Raw genomic sequence first — 19805 nt, 5'->3', positions numbered from 1 at the left:
TTTGAACCTCTCAATGGATCCATCTGCTCTATGTACATTGAAAATATCTATCCACATCCCACAGTCTCCTTTCCCTTCGGTAAGAGAACAACTTCACAAGTTGCATTCTTCTTCAATACTTCCATTTCCTCTGCCATCACTTTGGTCCACCTAGAATCTACTAGATCATCCTGCAATTTACTAAGAATAGATACAGAGGATAATTGATGTACATAAGATGCATATAACTTGGATAACCTGTGGGATAAAACATGGTTATTAATTGGGTATTTGGCCTTAGCTTTAGGATCAAGTTCATACAGAACATGAGGCTGACGACGAGTAGAACGAGGTGGAAGTTCATATATATCTAGATGGTTCAGGTTCATTCTCAAGTTCTAAACTCGACACATCAACTAAATCATTAACATTAGATAATCCCTCTGGTGAGTTACCAATGGAAGATTGAATCACTAGTACATTTGGAGAAGTAGGTGAATGTGTACTATCATGAATTTGAGCTTGAGAACTATCAGCGGAATCATGAACAGGTTAATCACCCAAGGTCGAGCAATTGGTAATATCTATAGAGCTCTTGCCTTGTGTTCCATCTATTGTCTCTGTTTCTTTTAGTATTAAGCTCTCGACTGGACCATATTCATCCTTCAAACCAGTAAATTCGTCAAAAAAATGAAAGTCCTCACGATTCTGAACTTCACCAACCATCTCCCCCTAAAGTGAAGAATCAGACCCACAATGGGCTTAGTGTATAACTTGCAAGTTCAAAAGTCACAAGACACCCACAATCAAATAACTATCTATCTGATTTTCAATTTCCATCATGTATCAATACTAACCTTACTAGATAACGTGCAAGAAAGATGACATGCACATATATATGTTTATATATATCTGAAATGCAGTATCATCACAAAATAATTTGTTGCATCTATCCACTAAAACATTGATGTTAGAACCACATGTTTATAACGTATATAATAAACAAATAATAAAACATAAACAAACATCATATATATATGTCATGGCTTTCTGAAAAAATTTCTGAAAACATAACCTTTTTCAATTGAGATGAAAATTTTCTAAAAACAAAACCTTTTCAATTGAGATGAAAACCCGGCCGACAGTTGGTCCACCATTGGTGCAATTTCTGGGTATATATATTAGGGGGTGGATTCGTGACACTATATTTTTGACACAATTTTTTAACGAGGCCTATTTCATATAGGATTTCAAATATCTGAATCATCTATTTTTTAGGTCTTCATTAAAGGATTATCCTTGAAAAAAATTAGGTAAATCAGAAACCATTTACCTATAAAGATTAAATAGTCAACAAAATAAACATTTAAAATGTTGACCATTTAATCTTTGTAAGTAAATAGTTTTCGATTTACCAAATTTTTTACAAATATGATTTTTTAATGGAAACCTAAAAAATAAATGGTTCGGATCGATAAATGGGCCCCATTAAAAACTTGTGTCAAAACTTATGTAAAAAATATGGTGTCATGGATCCTTCTCGTATATATTATATATAAAACCATGTGACCACGCCATAAAGTAACATGTTTTGCTCCAAAATTGTGAATACCATTCACATATGAGCTTGATACCACTCAACAAAACACAAAATTAAAGTATGTTGGACCAAACAATTATAGCAATCAAACCACTAATTCATCTTGAGATTGTTTGAAAATGTGGGTTTAATTGCTATATTTATTTAATAATAAAATAATACACATTAAATATAAAATTTAATGCAAACTTAAGACCACAATCAAAATAAAATAAAAGAAGAAAAAGGTTAGAAGAACCTCCAAATTTGGTCGAGGCTAGTGTTTGATACTATGTCCTCAAGAAAAATTACACCCACCCTCTAGTGCTACGGTCAATAGGCGCTCGTCTCCCAAGATACAACAACCACATTCTTGTGATAGTAGCACTTTAAATCACAAGACTCCAGAGAACCAAGATAGTGTTTGAAATCTCACTAGAAATTGACTCTGTAAAAATATGGAAAGTGTACTAGAAACACTCTTAACATGGAGAAGGGTACAAGACTCAAGATACAATGACGATGACCTTGTGACCTTTATATAGAAGACAAAGTGTCACTTAAGAAAAGTTACACCTGTTAAATTGTACCTTTTAAATTTAACAGACACAACTTTTACAAACAATACATTTCTCATACATGTGGATTGGGTATGCAATGGTATCTCTTCACCAAGTGATGCAATTGGCATTTTTTACATTGTTATTCAAAGGAAACATACCCTTTCCTTTGAAATGAGATGATTGCAATTTTCTTATGATTTTTCATTCATATTAAATTTCTTATATTAATATGAAATTTCCAACATCTTCCCCTCCTCGCTTGCTTTTCTCCTTCTCTTTTGCTTCATGGGTTATGCGGATTCTGCTTCATAATACTCATCAACACCATCATTGGTTGACAAGCTGAAAATAAACAACACTTTGTTAAAATGGTTCCACAAGTTAAAACAATATAATGATACCATTTATCATAAGTCAAAACACTGAATATTTAAGAGCATGTGATCCATACCACATTATAAGTAGAACAAAACAAAGTAGTAATCACCTTAAAGGGCATTGTCACTAGTCAGAAATCAAAATCTCACATCAAAGCCTCAAGCAGTACAAGTTCAATCATTGTAGCCCATAAAGGCAAAAGAAAAAAAAAACCACCAAATTATGCAAACCAACAATTAATTATTAGAAAATTGGTACTTATCCAAATTTTTTACCCCAACCTATCGCTACATGATATGAACCCATTAGTATAACTCAATATGAGAATGTCTTGTTGTTACCCCCAAAACCCACGGCGAGATTCCGCTGAGAATCCTGGAAGATAGCACTATAGTCCTAGTTTTCGCGAGGACGTGCCACTGTTCTCGACCGAGGATGGCCGTAACATAAAGTATAGTTTTGATGATTCAGGTGGTTTACGCCGTATCTTTCTTCTTTAATCAAGTGATTGTATAGCGGGCAAGGCACAAAGATTCACCAAAGGTTCACATTGCCTTGATCCTTAAGAACTTTTTAAATATCACAGGTTTCTGTAATTATTGCTTCAAATTCATAGATGCGAATAACATTTTTCTGGGTAATTGGATGCATGAAATAACATTGAACTTTGACAACAAACATGTGCACAATCCGATTTTCCTGGAAACGAGACACAATGGTAGTTCCAACAATAAACCTCATGATTAATACATGAAACTCGACTATTGAAACTTACAAGAAAATCAATACCAAAGGGAAAAACTTTAGCAGAGCTTACAAAAATGAGAAATATTTTAGAGCTTAAGAATTTGAGAAGAACAAATACAAGTAGTTTCTTAATAAATGGCTGGGTAACTAGGAGGTTGGGTTGAGAAGATCAAGATCTTGAGACTTCAGGGAGAGATTGAGAGCTGAGAGGTTGGATGTTGATTTCAAGACTTATGGATTTTTTTGTATTGATCGTAGATGATCTTTATGTTGGATTCTCCCCCTTTTATACTCAAATTTTCTAAGTGTGAACACCCCAGTTATGCCGCCCATCATGGGAACTTGTTCATGTTCATCCTCTGCACGTCCGGCGGTGGAAGATGGTTTTGGGACTTGTTCCAACGATGTCAGTCTCACATATGTTCTTTTCGAAACTTATTCTTGTCTGAAATGTCACTTCCTACTATTTGGGGTTGTCACTTTGCTCCTTGGGATCTGTGTTAGTTCATTCTTCACTTCATTTGTTGATCACTCTGGCTTCTGACAAAAATATGTTTCTTTGTTGTTCTTTGCTTTGTTGCCCGACAAAGACTGTTTTCGGCCAGACAAAATACTTGTGATTTCTGAAGTACTACTCTTTCGGCGGGATCCTTCCCACCGAGAACAAACTTATTGTTTTGTTCGCCATGCAATAGATTCCAAATGGCACCTTGATTTGAGCAACACGTGGTGATTTATTCAAAGTTTGGACTTTTTAGTTGGGCATAAATTGAGCCTGGTCATTGGGCTTTAGTGAATTTGGATTTGGCTATGCTTTTGGCCCAACACCAAATTATGGTGTAAACACTAGCTTGTATATTGGGAAAAAGAGTTGGACTAAACTAAAGCATTCTCCTTGTTAATTTTCATGTGCTTATATAAGATGGCATGTCGTATGCAAAACCAATAATTCACACAAAAATATAATATTAAACAGAAAAACATAAATTTATTTTAAAGATTTAATTATTATTACTATATAAGAAAAAAAAAGTGAAATGAAAAGCGACATACAAAATAATCAATCAGTTATTGTTAATAATAATAATAAAAATAAATGATTATTGGAGTTTGTTGGTGCCAAATTTCTCACAAGAAGATAATTTGCCCAACAATGAGTAGTCTTGGTAATTTTGAAAAGTTGGACTCCATCCTCAATTGTTGGCAATGAGAGCAGAGGGGGTTGCATGTACTTGCAAAAAACTCTCCTCCAATTCCTTAGTCAGTAAGAGTTCAGGATGTTTACAGTATAATTCAAAGTAATTGCATACCTTAAAATGATGTGATCTTTAGTCTTTATAGCTCTAAACTTCAGTCGTTCTATGTTCCTCTCCACCTACGCACGTCCTCCATTCTAGTAATTGGAGAGAGTGTGGTGGCCATGCCTCCTGCTTCGTAGGAGCATTTGATTGAGCTATTATGACTAACTTGCATAAGGTTTGTAGGCCCAATATCATGCGCGTGGAATGGTTGGGCCTAGTAGGTTAATTTCTCACTTTTGGGCCCAGTTTTAGGCCCAAAAAATGTTTGAGATGCTTATGTGTGTTTTGGAATTCTAATCAAAGTTGGATTTGTGAAATGTAGTTGCTATATTTTTGCTAGGATGTGAAAGAGTCCAAGTCAAATTTTCCATATAAAAGATTCTCTTGCTCACCAAGGAATCTGCCCAAGCACGGAATTCGCCCAAATATGGAATGCACCCAAGCATAAAATCCGCCCAAGATTTCAAAATTTGAATCTAGGCTGAAGATCAAGTAATAATTAAAGCCACATGAGGAAAGGATTTCAACATTAATTGCTAAGATCAAGTAAAATCTGCAATCATAGTTCATTCACATTCCCAATCCATGGGATTGATTGCATGTAATCGATTTCAAATAGGAAGGAATTATAAATTAAGTTCTTGGAGAGCAAACTAATCAATCACCCCAAATTTGGTGGATTTGATTGCAATTCCGATCAATCAAGCAACATGATTTTAGGCCAATAATGACAAACCAAAATAGGTCATGAATGCACCCTATAAATACAAACGATCAAGGAATAAAAGAAAACACACACTCAACATAACACAAGAACCCATACACTATGTCTATTTATTTTATTTCTTAATCTCTAGTTCATGTTTGAAGCTCTGCTAAGCTTTTTATAGACTTGGTATCAATCTACTTTTTCTGTTTATCCAGTTTCTTGCATTTTACTTTATGCTCTTATCATTTCAATTTTATTTTAATTCAAATTCTCTTTTAATTACCCACAATTTACATTATTGATTTTACTTTATGCACCTTAATTTTTCTCAATTTAATCACAATTCTCTTTTATGTTTATTGAACTTGATTTCCATTCGATCCGTATTTTTTATTGTTCATTACAAAGTCTTGATCCCAAGACTAGAAAATGACCTATAGGCCAAGAGGTTTTTCCTTGCTTGGCCACACTATCGCTTGATAGAAGTCTAGATTTATGGACAAACCTTATAATTCCGTGCAGGCCAAAAGCAGTTGTAGACAATGGCACGACCTCTCATTCAATCCAAAAAATTATCAAAAGTGTTGTTTTTGACCATCTTAGCCAAAATCAAGCAAATAGGTTCAAACACCAACCTTAGCCATAGATCGAAGTTAGAAGTGAGTGTCAACGCTTCTTGTGAGTAGTACTGTTTCCATTCACTTTTTGAAATACTTGTTGATGTTTTTCCATTTCTCTTTTCACTTCCTTGTTCACTCATTTTAGCCCATATCATACGTCCCAACATATATCTCTTCTCATATCACATTGGTCCTCCTTTGCAGGCCATGATGCAAAACTAAACTCATGTGTATAAGAAACTCGGAAAGTTATCAGGGCTCGTACTTTAGTAAAGACCACGTGGCAGCACTAATAAATGGTCTTCACTCTTGGTCTCAGTTGGACTTTGACCCCACAATGTTTTACATAACGAATCACATGTGTGACATAAGTGGGCTTGTCTACTTTGGCCCAAATTGCATAAATTGGAACTGGGCTTACTCAGTCCAACAAAAAAACGCATAAATGAACCTTCTTTTAGCAAGTGGAGGCAAGGCAACGTATCAACGATTCCTTCTTAGCTGTTGGGGTATAAGTAGGGCTGCCCATCGGTCGGTTCGGATCGGTATTGGGGTTACCGAACCAAAACCAAAAACTTCTGTATTTTTCGATTTCGGTATTTTTCGGTTTCGGTAATTTTTGGTAAATTTCAGTTTTCGGTTTGATTTCGGTAATTTTGGTATTCGATATTTTCGGTTCATTTTTTATTTACTTCGGTATATCTTCGGTTTATTTTCGGTTTACTTTGGTATATCTTCGGTTCATTTTCAGTTTAATTATAATAATACTAATTATTATATACCAATATAAATTAAATTTAATCAAATATGATGCATAAAATATAATGTTTGATGAATATATATTTGGACGAGTAGTATTGGTAGTTTAGTATAGTAATAGTATTTTACCCTAATAATAATATATACTAGTATAATTAGTTTAATAATATGTATTAGTACATATCCTATTAATTTAGTATGTATATATACCGATAAATATGAGTGTGTATATATATATGCATTACTTACCTAAAGATGAGATATTTATTGTCCTAAAAATAATAACATTTACTTTATTAGAGAATGACTCTATATCTTAACTCACACTTTTGATAATATTAATATGATAACATTATACAATTATATTTTTTTATAGTTGTTTAAGATATTAGTAGTTTAATATTTATTGTACCACTAACATAATAGTATTATATAAGCATATATAACTAAATTTTGGTAATTGTTTCAGTTTTTTCAGTATATATTTTGGTTTTTTCAGTAATAATCAATTCGGTTTCTTTCGGTAATCGGTCGATTTACCAACTTTTTTCGGTTTTTACCAAAATCAAACCAACTTTTTGCGGATATTTTTGGTTTCGGATTTCCGATTTTCGAATTTTGAAAATTGGTATACCAAACCAAAAAACTTCGGTCGGTAGTCGGTTGGTTCGGTAAAAACCAAACCAAAGGGCAGCCCTAGGTATAAGCTACTGTATATGGGACACCTACAATTAATCGAAGGAGAAGAAAATGTCTGCGGTTCACATCATGCTGTTAATTTTAATAGTTTTTTCTGCCGTGGTTTTTTACATTCCATTGGCATTGGGACCGCCCAACCCTCCTCCCTTTATTGTATTCTTGATGTATCCGGCTGTCTTCGTCACTCGTATTGACGGCTATTTTCATTTTGATGGATATATATATATATATATATATATATATATATATATATATCCGCTAAGCTAGGCTTATCTTTCTAGTGGTCTTGGCAGCATGCATCTCTAATAATTGTAATAATGAACAATCGACTATATATGATTGTTCTATGCCTCCCAAATATTATGATTGCTACTCTACTATTTTAATTGTAATGTAATGTAATATTGCTCTTCAATTTAGAGAGTAATATCATTTTAGTGAAACATTAATTTCAAGTCGTGTTTGTCCTGAATTTATATTTGTCTAGTTACTTTAATTTCCAATAAATAAAAAATTTTGTTTACTCATGATGGATCGAGTTGCATGCATGTAATGTTACATTTTGCACCTATATTGATCACAATTAAGGATGATCATGTAATACGACCGAGATTGAATGTGTCATGCAATTAAGGATGATAATGCTAGATTTATTCCGTAGCAAACCTCAAACCCATATTTGTGCATGTGCATGAGCATAGCGGCATTGGCAATGCATTGTTACTAATTTGTTAGTCTATCAACTTAGACTTGGATTGTGTTATGTATTTCAATTGTTCGATCATCGATCACTCTTATTTGCTAATCTTTTCATTATGTTAGTGTAGTTTATTTTATTTTTCTAGTGCAAAATTGAAATCAGTTTATATATTATGGTGTGTTTAGCCAATTAGCGGAGTAATATTTTGAGACATGCATTTAAGTAACGTTTGCCCTTTTAGTTTTGTGACTTTTGTCTTCTTCTTTTTTTCTTTTTTTTTTGGAGTTGGGGGAGGGGAGATCGATTTTGTCTTTTTAGTTTAGTGTTTATTTTTCTATAAAAAATATGGTTTATGTCCTTTCACCTTTGCCAGGTCAGATTTTTACCTTTTTTACTTATTTCACAATAACTAAAATAACCTCAATGCTTTAACAAGCAATTTTTCAGATGACAAATTATGTGCATATTTGATGAGATTAATTTGGAGATAGTGTAGGCATTCAAGTCATATGTATTATCTGAATTTGAATTTCAAATTCGTTGTTGGAATAAAACACTCACTCAAGCTATTTTTTAAGAGCAATACTAGAGATTCTAAATTTGTATTTCAAATTTAGATCTCAAATGATGCGTTAGTATTTCATTGATTCATATATGTCTCACTTTAAGGATTATTTATTTCACAACAACTAAAATACTAACATGTGTAATAACTCATTATTTGAAATTCAAATTTAGAATATAAATTTAGAATCTATAACATTATTGCTTTTAAAAAATATTATAAGTGCATGTAATAGGTACATGTCCAAAGCGAAAATGAATGACACAAATCACAAAATTCACTTCAATATATAGCAAGCCAAGCACACCGAGCATGTACCCACCCCTCAATTCTTATATACAGATCGATCACCAGCGAAGTACAAAGTTACCAACCATAATGTTAGTACATTCTTCTGCGCGCATGGAACATGTACCCAAATCACACATTGGATCCACAAAAGCATGTAGACACGGCAACCATTATTGTACCCACACCATGTACCTAGACCACCATTTTTTCGTACCCACACCATGTACCCAAATCAACATCTTTGTAATTGTACCCTATCCATGTACTCAGACCACCATCTTTGTACCCACACTATGTACCCAGACCACCATTCAAGTACCAACCCCAATGTTGGTACTCACACCATTCACAGAGGAGGAATCCGTGAAAGCAAATCAAAAAATTTGCCATTCCAAGAGTCCAAACAACTAAGCAAGAAGTCTGACCAAGAAACCAAAAGGCATGAATAAGAAAGTGGAGATGTAAACAAAAAATAGGGGAATTGAATTAGAAAGTATGAAATTAGTACAAAGTATTTAAACAAGAATGTATGAACATGCACCAACATACGGTCGTCAAAAAAAATTTCTACAAATTCAATCTAGTTGTGGGTGATTATATAATGATAATGTTGTGGAATTGAAAAAATTATTAGATATAACCGATATACGTATCACCACGTGGTGTAATCAATTCATGTATAAAGGTATTATTTGAAGATATGTTTATATTTGTAAGGTATAATATTAATAATGTCCACTCATATTATAACACATATGTTAATTATACCACGTAATAGTGTATTAATTATATAAAATAATATCTTGTAGAATTGATATCCAATCTTTATGATTGAAAATATGATATTTGCCCGAAAAAAAAAAAATATGATATTTGAATTAAAAATGGGCAATGCTAGAGTGCCCTAATAGGGCACATGCCCTAATTAATGACATGGAATTTTCATGTCAATTAAATTATTTAATACATCTAATATATATTTGTCACGTATGCTTTTAAAAAGACTAATATAACCTCGTTTAAAACAGTTTTTAAATGAAAACCGGGGGAGTTTTAAAATTTATAAGAAAATCCTTTTAATTCATAATAATTTATAAGAAAATCTTTTTAATTCATAATAAAGTTCTTTTAATTTATAAGAAAATCATTTTAATTCATAATAAAGTCCTTCCCCGATTTAAAGGGTATTTCCCCCTATTTGAAGAGTATTTCCCCTCTTAAGGTGTAGAATAAGCTTTGTAAAGGCTGCATGTTAGGTTTTAACTTCGAAATTTTGGGCGGAGCCCAAAATCTTGGAGATAAAATCTAACATAAAGCCGTCAAAGAAGAAAAATAAAATGACTTAATTAAAAACCCTAAATCACTACTGGTCTTAGTCTAAAAAAGACGAATAAAATGGACTAGACTCTAATTCTCCCTTAATTAAATTACAAAGAGAAAAAAATTTCAAAAAGGTTTCACGACAAAATTTAAATCTCTACACATACGTTCATCATTTTTTTCCAATTTTAGAACCCTAAAAACCTATTACATCATCTCACTTTTAGTTGTTCATGTGAATTATTAGATGACAGAAAATAGGATAGGATTTATTTGGGTCCTTTCTGAATTATTAAATGCATAGATGACATCGTGAATTATTTTTAAAAATATGGCAGATTGGTATTTGGTATTTGGTATTCGGTGGATCTTGATTTTTCTTATTTTTTGTGACAAACCCAGATGATAGGCTTAACAATTCTCAATGCTCAATAGTGTGGTCTGGACTCCTTAACATTTGCAGGCTTCTGTCGACTGCATTTCTCTATGATATTAACATTTGGGTTTGTCCTCACATTATAATGTAGTTTCCGAAAAGTGTCCCGTGTATACATGAGCCAAGCAATGACCAGGGTGGCCGAAAATTCATCAACATTATCCATAAAAATTGATAAAGACTGCACTATCCAGACCACACTATTGAGCATCGAGAATTGTTAAGCCTATCATCTGCGTTTGTCACAAAAAATAAGAAAAATCAAGATCCACCGAATACCAAATACCAATCTGCCATATTTTTTTTAATCAATTCACGATGTCATGATTAATAGCGCTTCCCTTTGATTAATAGCTACTACTTCTATATAGATGTTATCCATGGGGGCCAACTTAATTAGTTCTATCAAACCTTTTAGTTGTTTCAGTTGATGAAGAGCAACGATTAGGGGATGGAGTAATATAATTAAAGAGCTAGCAAGAACCAAATTGAAAACTAGAGACTCATCCTCTATTCCCAAATCGCAAACCAATCTCTTGACAGAAGATTGTTGGTGTGGCTCGGACCGGGGTGGCTGAAACTAAACTTTTGGGTTGCTAGTGTCAATGATATATAGAAGAGAGAGCACAATGAGATTCAATGTGATTGGGGAATTGAGGAAGAGCTAGTCTATAGTTTTTCTTTTCTCTTTCAAAAATTTATTTTTTTCCATTAGATCTATTCTAATGAAATAGTGTAGTTGATCGAGATTAAAATTAATGGAAGACAAAGGATGATTAAGATCATTTTTTATTAATGATAATTTTTGTCATTAGATTTTATTTGAGTAAGGTAGTCTTTTAACAATAATGATGTGACAAACAAATAATGATGCGTACAAAATAATTTTGCCACATCAGATTAGGGCACAAAAATCGTAGGCCCTAATAGGGTACAAAATCTTTTCCCATTATATATATATATATATATATATATATATTCAAGGCATGCAATGTAATTCTTGAGTACATCTTTTGGAAAATTAGATATGAGTCTATGACATGGCATGCAATATTTAAACCTGAATCTCAATCAAAAATTGGAATGTCTCAAGGTCTTAATCTAAACCTAAGGAAAATGGGGGACAGGCTTTTAAAAATCCCAAAAAAATAAAGGTCTACTATCGTTATCGTTATCGTTATGATCCAATGCTAATAAAGCCCGGATGCACAGACAGAAGAACCAACCCCTAGGCTATCAATTCACCTGCCTCATTTTGTGTTTTTGTAATTCTATCATCAATTCCCAACAAAGCCTAATCCAACCATGCTAATGTTGAAAATTAAATAAAGTTCAAAGAAGATACACTTAAAGCTCCATCAAAGAGAAACTACATAAGAGGAAAATGCCAACTAGAGATCAAGCAAGAGACTGACAACAGGTCCCCTAAACAATATTCGTCTAGCCATCAAAGAGTAGCAGAAGTTAGAATTGAATGTGAACTTAGTCAAGTGTTACCCTACTCATTTTCATTCTTGGTCTGGTTATGGCTGTTTGTGCACATAAAGCCATTCCCCTGGGACTGGCTGTTTCTGCAATTAAAGCCATTCTCCGGATTTACAAGTCCACTTTTATGGAGCAACTCCAATTCACGAAAATATGGACAAATCTTAGCGTTTGAGGAACGTTTCTTGTCAGTAGTTCCCATTGACCTTTTGAAATATTTGTTGATGTTTTCCCATTTCTCTTTACACTTCCTTGCCGAGCGATTGTAGCCCATAGCATACATCCCAACACATATATCTTCCCATATGGATCCTTTCGAACCTGTGATGCGAAACTTATGTTCATGAGCAACTCGCAGCGTTATCAGGGCTTGAACTTCAGCTTCCGGCCATCTTTTTTTAGTTGGATCACACTTAACAATGTCACCCCTATTTTCTTCCATGCATCGATGATCATAACTAGCTACTACCGGTTCTGGACATACTGGTGCTGGTGGTGGGGGAACTTGAATTTCAAGGCCAAGCCAATTCTGGATAAAGGAAATGAGGGAGAGGCTACGAGCAGTCTCTTGGGATCTTATCTCCTCATCCCTTTTCATTCTTTCTACCTCCTGCTGCTTCCAGGCTTCTTCTCTGGCTATTCTCTCTTTCTCCCTCTTTTCAATCGTTTCTACCATCTGTTTATGCATCTGCTCTTGCCTCTCCATCACTTTCATTACCAGACTTTCCAGAAAATACTCAAGTCTTTCACGCCTTCTTCTCCTCCTCACTTTTCTCCTTCTCTTCCGCTTCATGGGTTCTGCAGCTTTTGCTTCATAATACTCATTACCATCATCATCATCATCATCATCATCTGTTGACGAGCTGAAAATAAACAACACTCTGTTAAAATGGTTCCACAGATTAAAACAACACTTTGATACCATCTATCATAACTCAAAACACTGAGAGTTTAAGAGCCTGTGATCGGTACCGCATTATGAGTATAACAGGATAAAAAAGTACTAATCACCTCAGAGGGGTATGTCACAAGTGAGAAATCAAAATCTCACCTCAAAGGCTCAAACACTAACAGTACAACTATAATCAATGCATTCCAGAAAGGCAAAAAAAAACCACCAGCTTATGCAAATTAACAATTCATTATTAGAAAAAAGCTACTCATCCCAATTTTTTCTCCCAAATTTGTTTTCCCAACCTATGGCCAAATGATATGAACCCCATTAGTAGAAGTCAATATGAGAATGCGGGAAAAAAAAGTTGGGCTAAATCATTCTCCTTATTATTAATATAGACTAATTTTCATGTGCTTACAAAAATGACATGTCGTATGCAGATTCGCAGAACCAATAATACACAAAAATATAATAAACAATAAAACAGTTATTTTAATAAAATTATGTATTATTAGAAAAAAAGGTTAAGTGAAAAGTGAAAAGGCCAAACAATCCGTTATATTTAAATAAAAAGAAAAAGAAAAGAAAAGAATTTTGGAGTTAAAGATAACAAGGAGTAGGTGTAGGACTAACCTGGACTCGTCGTCCACTTGGTCTCCCAACATACCCGTATCCGGACCCGACCCGACTTGGCCCGGACCACCATCCCCTACCCCAAGGACTCCTGTGTTGTCCGGAATGAGCTCGATGGCAGGAGACCTGGCGCTGCACCTGATTGGGCGGAGCTTCTGAGGCGGCGAGTGAACCACAGCCGTTGGATTGGCAAAGAGAAGCTCGTCTGTGGTCTCAGGAAATGGGGCTATGTGCTCTGGAAACTCCTCCGCCTTCGGTATTTGCCGGTCGCCGGTCAACACCACCTCCATAACCCTCGAGGCCCCTCCGAATCACCGATGACGACGGTAAATAAATACAATAAGATTTTTTTATATATATTTCAGACAAAAAAAAAAAAGGGAAAAAAGGCAAGGTAATAGCGGCGTGAGGGTTTTTGGGTTGAGAGTGGGTGAAAAATGGAAGTAAAATAGGGTAAAAGGGTTTTAAAACTTGAATTTACGGAGGTCCTCATTTTGTTAAGTGGAGCCAACGTCACACAGTCACACGTGCGTGCGCGACTGTCTTCATAGACCCCACGACAGTCCACAGCCCACGTGGGAATCAAAATGTCTTTATTATTTTTAAATATTAAGCTCATCGGCCGGCCTTGAGCCAGCACTGGGTTGACGAATGATCAATGGCCGCCAAAACTGAAAGTGGTGAAGGCGAGGAGAAGCTATTCAGTGCTAGAAATGACGAGTATGGAGGTGTCATCGTCCACATCAATGAGCTTATGGACCCTGCTACCTTCCTTTCATTTCTCACCTCTTCAATTGCGCGTTGGAAACTGCAGGTAATTAATTAATTACTATGAATTCTCTCATCAACTTCAATTTCAATTTGCTTCCCTGATAGGCTAGCTGGTAATATCAAATATGTATTCATTATTCATATATAACTATTTGTTGTTGGGGCAGGGGAAGAAGGGTGTTTGGATCAAATTGCCTATAGAGCGAGTCAACCTTGTTGAAGTTGCAGTGAAGGTGAAGCTACTTTGCTTTAATGTTGTATATATAGGAAATTTCTCAGGACAGTACTTGGGTCATCCCCTGGGGGTACCCAAGGTCACCTTCCCCCCAAAAAATCGCAATTTCGTTAAAGCCCAAGCATGATTGGAACTGTTCACTTTTTACATCACATATTATAGATTATTTATGCAAAAAATTAACTCAATCAAAAATCATTTGTTTATATAACTATTGTTAAAAAATTACTTTTTAATTGGAAACCTTCGATTTTTTCCACTTAATTGACAATAGTTATATAACCAAACGATTTCCGATTGATTTAATTTTTTGCAAAGATAATCTATAATAAGTTATCTAAAAAGTGAACTGTTCCAATCATGCACCGACATTGCCGAAACCAAAATTTGAGAAAGTTGGGGTGACCTTAGGGTACCCCCAGGAGGTGACTCAAGTACTATCCAATTTCTCAATTGCAGATGATCCAACCGCTTTGTTTTCTTTTTTTCGGATGCGCATACAAGAAACACGTCATCTTATACTCATCTGCAAAAAAAAAAAAAATGTGCGGACATCTTCTCTATACACTAGTTTACTAGAGTAGTCGAATTACATCAAATGTTGGGGAGGAATGATCGAATTGCAGGAAGGATTCTGGTACCACCATGCAGAGCCTAATTATTTGATGCTGGTCTATTGGATTCCTCACTCCGCTCATACTCTTCCTGCAAATGCCACACACCGAGTGGGGATCGGTGCATTTCTCCTCAATCAAAATGGAGAGGTATGTTATATAATTATATTCCTTACGGTACTAACACTAATACCCCACCGTTCATCATTTTATCTCAAATGTTCAGGTAGTGTTTCATTCTTTAAATTTCAGCTACTCAAACCTATATATGGAAGATCTTCTCTCTTGTCACGAACCAAAGGCATTGTTGTGTAATCAATTAGCAATTTGTTGACATGTATATTGTATTTGTTGGGAAAGATGTCGCCTAATACAAGGCCAATGGATTATTTCATAATCCTGCGGATCAACTTTTCCCACTCTTGTGTGATAAAAATGGGATAACAAATAAAGTGAACAACAACATATAACTAGGCAAGAAAAATAAAGGAGATATCGAATTTAACTTGGTTCGGCAATATGCCTACGTCCACAGGGCAGCAGTAGTAATTTCTTCCACTATGTAAAATAATGAGATTACAAGAAACAATCTCACAAAAATTGGCTAAACACTCTCTCTTGGGTTCTCTCAAGAGGATTTCTCTTCTCACTCAATTTGAAGCTTTTCTCTCAATTCTCACAAGTGAGGCTCTCTCTAATTTTCAAACTCTCTCTGAAAGTTTGGATGCTTTTCGAATGCCTTCTCTCGCTTGCTTGGCTTGCTTACAATTGCAAGGTTTTGATGCCTTTATATAGGCAATTGGCTTGATGGGAACTTGGTAAATATATTGACAGTTGGAAAGCTAAGTCCAACTCTCCATAATTTACGTTCAATGTTTGCATGCCATTTAATGCTTTCTTTCTTTTACTTTCAACCATTGCTACACCACCCTTAGCTATACTATATAGCTAGCTCACCTTTGCATTGAATAGGCCCCCAAAGCAATAGTAAACTTGCTTTCCTCATGTGGTAAATTTCACACCGACATGGTTCATCTTTTCTATGCATGTGTTTGATTTCTAACATGCATTTCTCCTCCACTAAGGAGGGATACCAATGGGGCCCATCAGTATTCACTTTAGCTACTGCACACAAACCATCAATTTAACAGTTTTTACTTCCTCCACTCTTCATTTGTGTCCCTTAATTCCCTTGAACATTCTTTGATTGTATGGTTCTAATTCTTTCAAATTTACTATAGTTCAGCTGCGTAGGTGGGTGCTATTCTTTCAGATTGGGCATGGCCGGCAGGGGTAGAAAACAAGGCATTTTTCACATCCACTCTAATTTTCGGGACTTGTATACAAACTCCTATGATTAGTTTATAGTGTCTTAAAGTTTTCTGAGATACATTTAGCTTATTTGTCAGTTGATCTAGTTCAGATGAATTCTATTACCTACAATGCTTTTGACCTTTCACTGCATCTGTGTTATTTTCCATCATGACTCTGTTGTCATGGCTGAAATTTTTTTGATTGTAAGCTTTCAATGGTAGGTGCTAGTAGTCCAAGAAAAGGGTGGACAATATAGGGGGACGGGTGTGTGGAAGCTCCCTACTGGAGCTGTTGATGAGGTGCGTGCATTCCAGGAAGCATTTTTTTATTTTTATTGTTAGAGCTTATGAGTGTAGTCCATTAGTCTAACTTGCATATTAAACCTATCATCTCAAGGGAGAAGATATTTTTGCAGCCGCTGTGAGAGAAGTCAAAGAAGAAACAGGAGTAAGTATGTAGTTACCATTCAATTACAATGCAGTAATTTGTGATGATGCGATTTTTCTTCATATATGCTTATGGTTTTCCTGTTGTTTCAGATTGACTCAGAGTTTATGGAAATTCTAGCATTCAGGTATGATGTTTGCTTAAGAATTTATACACTAAAATATGACAACTTTATACAATGATTGGCAATCATAACATATAGGACTGTTTCCTATGACTCTATGAGCATGAAGCTAGTACATTCCAACTAAGTTTGAACACATTTTCTTCATCAATTTTCTTACTCATTTGGGTACATTAATTTGTTGTATAAATATGCTGGAATAAGTTGTTTGGTTGCACAGCACCAATCCTAAATTAACATGGAATCTAACATGAAATTGTAAACTTACTATAATACACTTTGTGTCTATATTTGCAAGCAAAGAATCACTAATTTGTAGATCATTTCTATTATTTGTAAGAATCAAACAGCTTGTTTAAGACAACATTTTGAAATTACTATTTGTTAGCTGTTGTCCCACATTGCTAAGGAACCACCTGGCTGACCCTTGAGCAACCCTCATCTTTAGAGCATGCTTTTGGGTTAAGTTAGGCCCATGGGCTTCTAACACTATTCATATAACTTGCAGACAAAGTCACAAGTCGTTTTTTGAGAAGTCAGATTTATTTTTTTTGTGCTTGCTGCGACCCCTCTCCTTTGACATCCAAAAGCAAGAACAAGAGATAGAAGCAGCCAAGGTAATTTTTGGTTAAGGAAGGATAATAGGGTTAAACTGTATTTTTATCTTGAGAGGAATTTGAAACACCGTTTTACATTAATTAGAGGAATTCCCAAAAACTCATTTAGTTAACAATCCATCTATGAGTGCTTATATTCTCACCTTCTGTCATATTTTCCCACCCACTTTATTTTCACACTCACTATTAAATTTGAAAAAACTATAAAAACACTCTTCCTACCTTCTATTATTCCTATAATACCCTTTAATATACCAACTCAAACACCCACTATTAAACGCTCTTCTCACCCACCCTCTTTTTCCATAATTTTTTCCATAAACTCTAATTCTAGTTTGTCACCAAAACTTAAAATCAATTATACTATTTGGTTGATGCTCATACATCTATTAAAATGTATGATTATTCTATATCCAAAACTCTTTTTATTTATTTATAGTTTTAGATCAAGAGTTCATTCTATTTTTAATGTTTCTTTTGATTTAGAAATTGAATATTAATGTTAGGGATTTAATTTGGAATTTAGGAATGAATTATAGGATGGGTGGAGTTTGTCACCAAAACTTAAAATCAATTATACTATTTGGTTGATGCTCATACATCTATTAAAATGTATGATTATTCTATATCCAAAACTCTTTTTATTTATTTATAGTTTTAGATCAAGAGTTCATTCTATTTTTAATGTTTCTTTTGATTTAGAAATTGAATATTAATGTTAGGGATTTAATTTGGAATTTAGGAATGAATTATAGGATGGGTGGGTGGAATGATCGTTAAGGGGGGGGTGAGAAAGAGTGTTAGTAGGTGGGTGATTAAGTTGGTATATCAAAGAGTATTATAGGAATAATGGGAGGTAAGAAGAGTATTTTTATATTTTTTTTCAAATTTAATGATGAGTGTAAAAATAAGGTAAGTGGAGAAATAGGACATGAAATGGAAATATAAGCACTCAAATGTATATAGCCCCACATTTTCTTTCCCATTTGATGCACGCTAGCTTTCTGCTTTAAGGTATTTTAATATTCGTGTACTATATACAAGTCCGACAATATTGTAATTTGTAAATTTGGGTGCTGCATAAATCTTGGAGGGTAGAATAAGAGCAAATAGATAGATTAGACGTAATCTAACAGCTAGTAGCTATAATAGCTCATTGGTAAACTTGTATGCAATGGCTTGCAGTGGATGCCATTGGAGGAATATGCAGCTCAACCATTTGTCCAAAAGTACGAGCTTCTAAAGTACATGCATGAGATATGCAAAGCAAGGATAGATGGGAAGTACACTGGATTTTGTCCTGTACCCACAACAAGTTATTCTGTTCATAAGAGCTACTTGTACTTGAATAGTAGTAGGGCACCCAAGAGAGACAGTAAACTATGATTATCGGGGCCCTTGGAAATTCTACTCTAGCAAAGATTTTCATTTTGTATGCTACCAAATAAATTAAATTTATATCTTTCATCTTTTTAAATTATACTGATAATCTGAAATTCTATACAAGATCTTATTTAAATAATGACAGTTAAAAGAATTGCACTATGTTAAATCTTGATGATGGTTATATATTTTAGGGCTAATTACAAAGTACCCCTTCTTAGTTGGCTCTCATTTTCAATTCTCCCCATAGGGTTTCAATTTTTTCAATGTACTACAGACAGTTTTCATTTTTAAGTCAAAGTCATCAACTTCCAAACTTGTATTAGGTTAATCGGGTAGTCAATTATTAAGCGGTGACATAACATGCATAGGGTCCATTTTTTTTTTCTTATGTGAAAACTCAACTGGCACCATATGGAGAATACTTAATAAAAATTTTCTTTTTAAGAAATGTAATCTTTTAAAAATGTGAAAAATATATAAAATAAACAACTAAAAATCCAAAAGTTTCCACTAGAGACACCCACCCCTGTGACCAACCCCCTCATCCCCCTTGCTCCTTCTTCCCCACCCACCCACCCACACCCCCTCAAGAGTCGCTCTTCACATCCTATTGACCCTCCTCATTTGAATGGACACCG

General features: G+C 34.5%; 2 protein-coding genes across 2 annotated transcripts; one reads left to right on the top strand and one right to left on the bottom strand.

Moving 5' to 3' along the window:
- Positions 1-11917: 11917 nt before the first annotated feature.
- On the bottom strand, positions 11918-13953 carry LOC147299834 (trihelix transcription factor GT-2-like). The gene is made up of 2 exons (XM_086237268.1): positions 13660-13953; positions 11918-12994 (listed from the first exon to the last, which is right to left on the bottom strand). The coding sequence occupies exons 1-2, from the start codon at positions 13947-13949 to the stop codon at positions 12145-12147; spliced, it is 1140 nt and encodes a 379-aa protein (XP_086093394.1). The 5' UTR covers positions 13950-13953; the 3' UTR covers positions 11918-12144.
- Positions 13954-14317: 364 nt separating this feature from the next.
- On the top strand, positions 14318-19287 carry LOC147299833 (nudix hydrolase 2-like). The gene is made up of 8 exons (XM_086237271.1): positions 14318-14473; positions 14598-14663; positions 15292-15429; positions 16815-16892; positions 16990-17040; positions 17133-17167; positions 17673-17781; positions 18967-19287. The coding sequence occupies exons 1-8, from the start codon at positions 14318-14320 to the stop codon at positions 19165-19167; spliced, it is 834 nt and encodes a 277-aa protein (XP_086093397.1). The 3' UTR covers positions 19168-19287.
- Positions 19288-19805: the final 518 nt, after the last annotated feature.

This window comes from Dryas octopetala, chromosome 1 (assembly GCF_963921425.1).
Source record: "Dryas octopetala chromosome 1, drDryOcto1.1, whole genome shotgun sequence".
NCBI classification, from domain to species: domain Eukaryota; kingdom Viridiplantae; phylum Streptophyta; class Magnoliopsida; order Rosales; family Rosaceae; genus Dryas; species Dryas octopetala.
The sequence above is the reverse complement of the archived record's forward strand: the minus strand, read 5'-3'. Positions and strand labels throughout refer to the sequence as shown.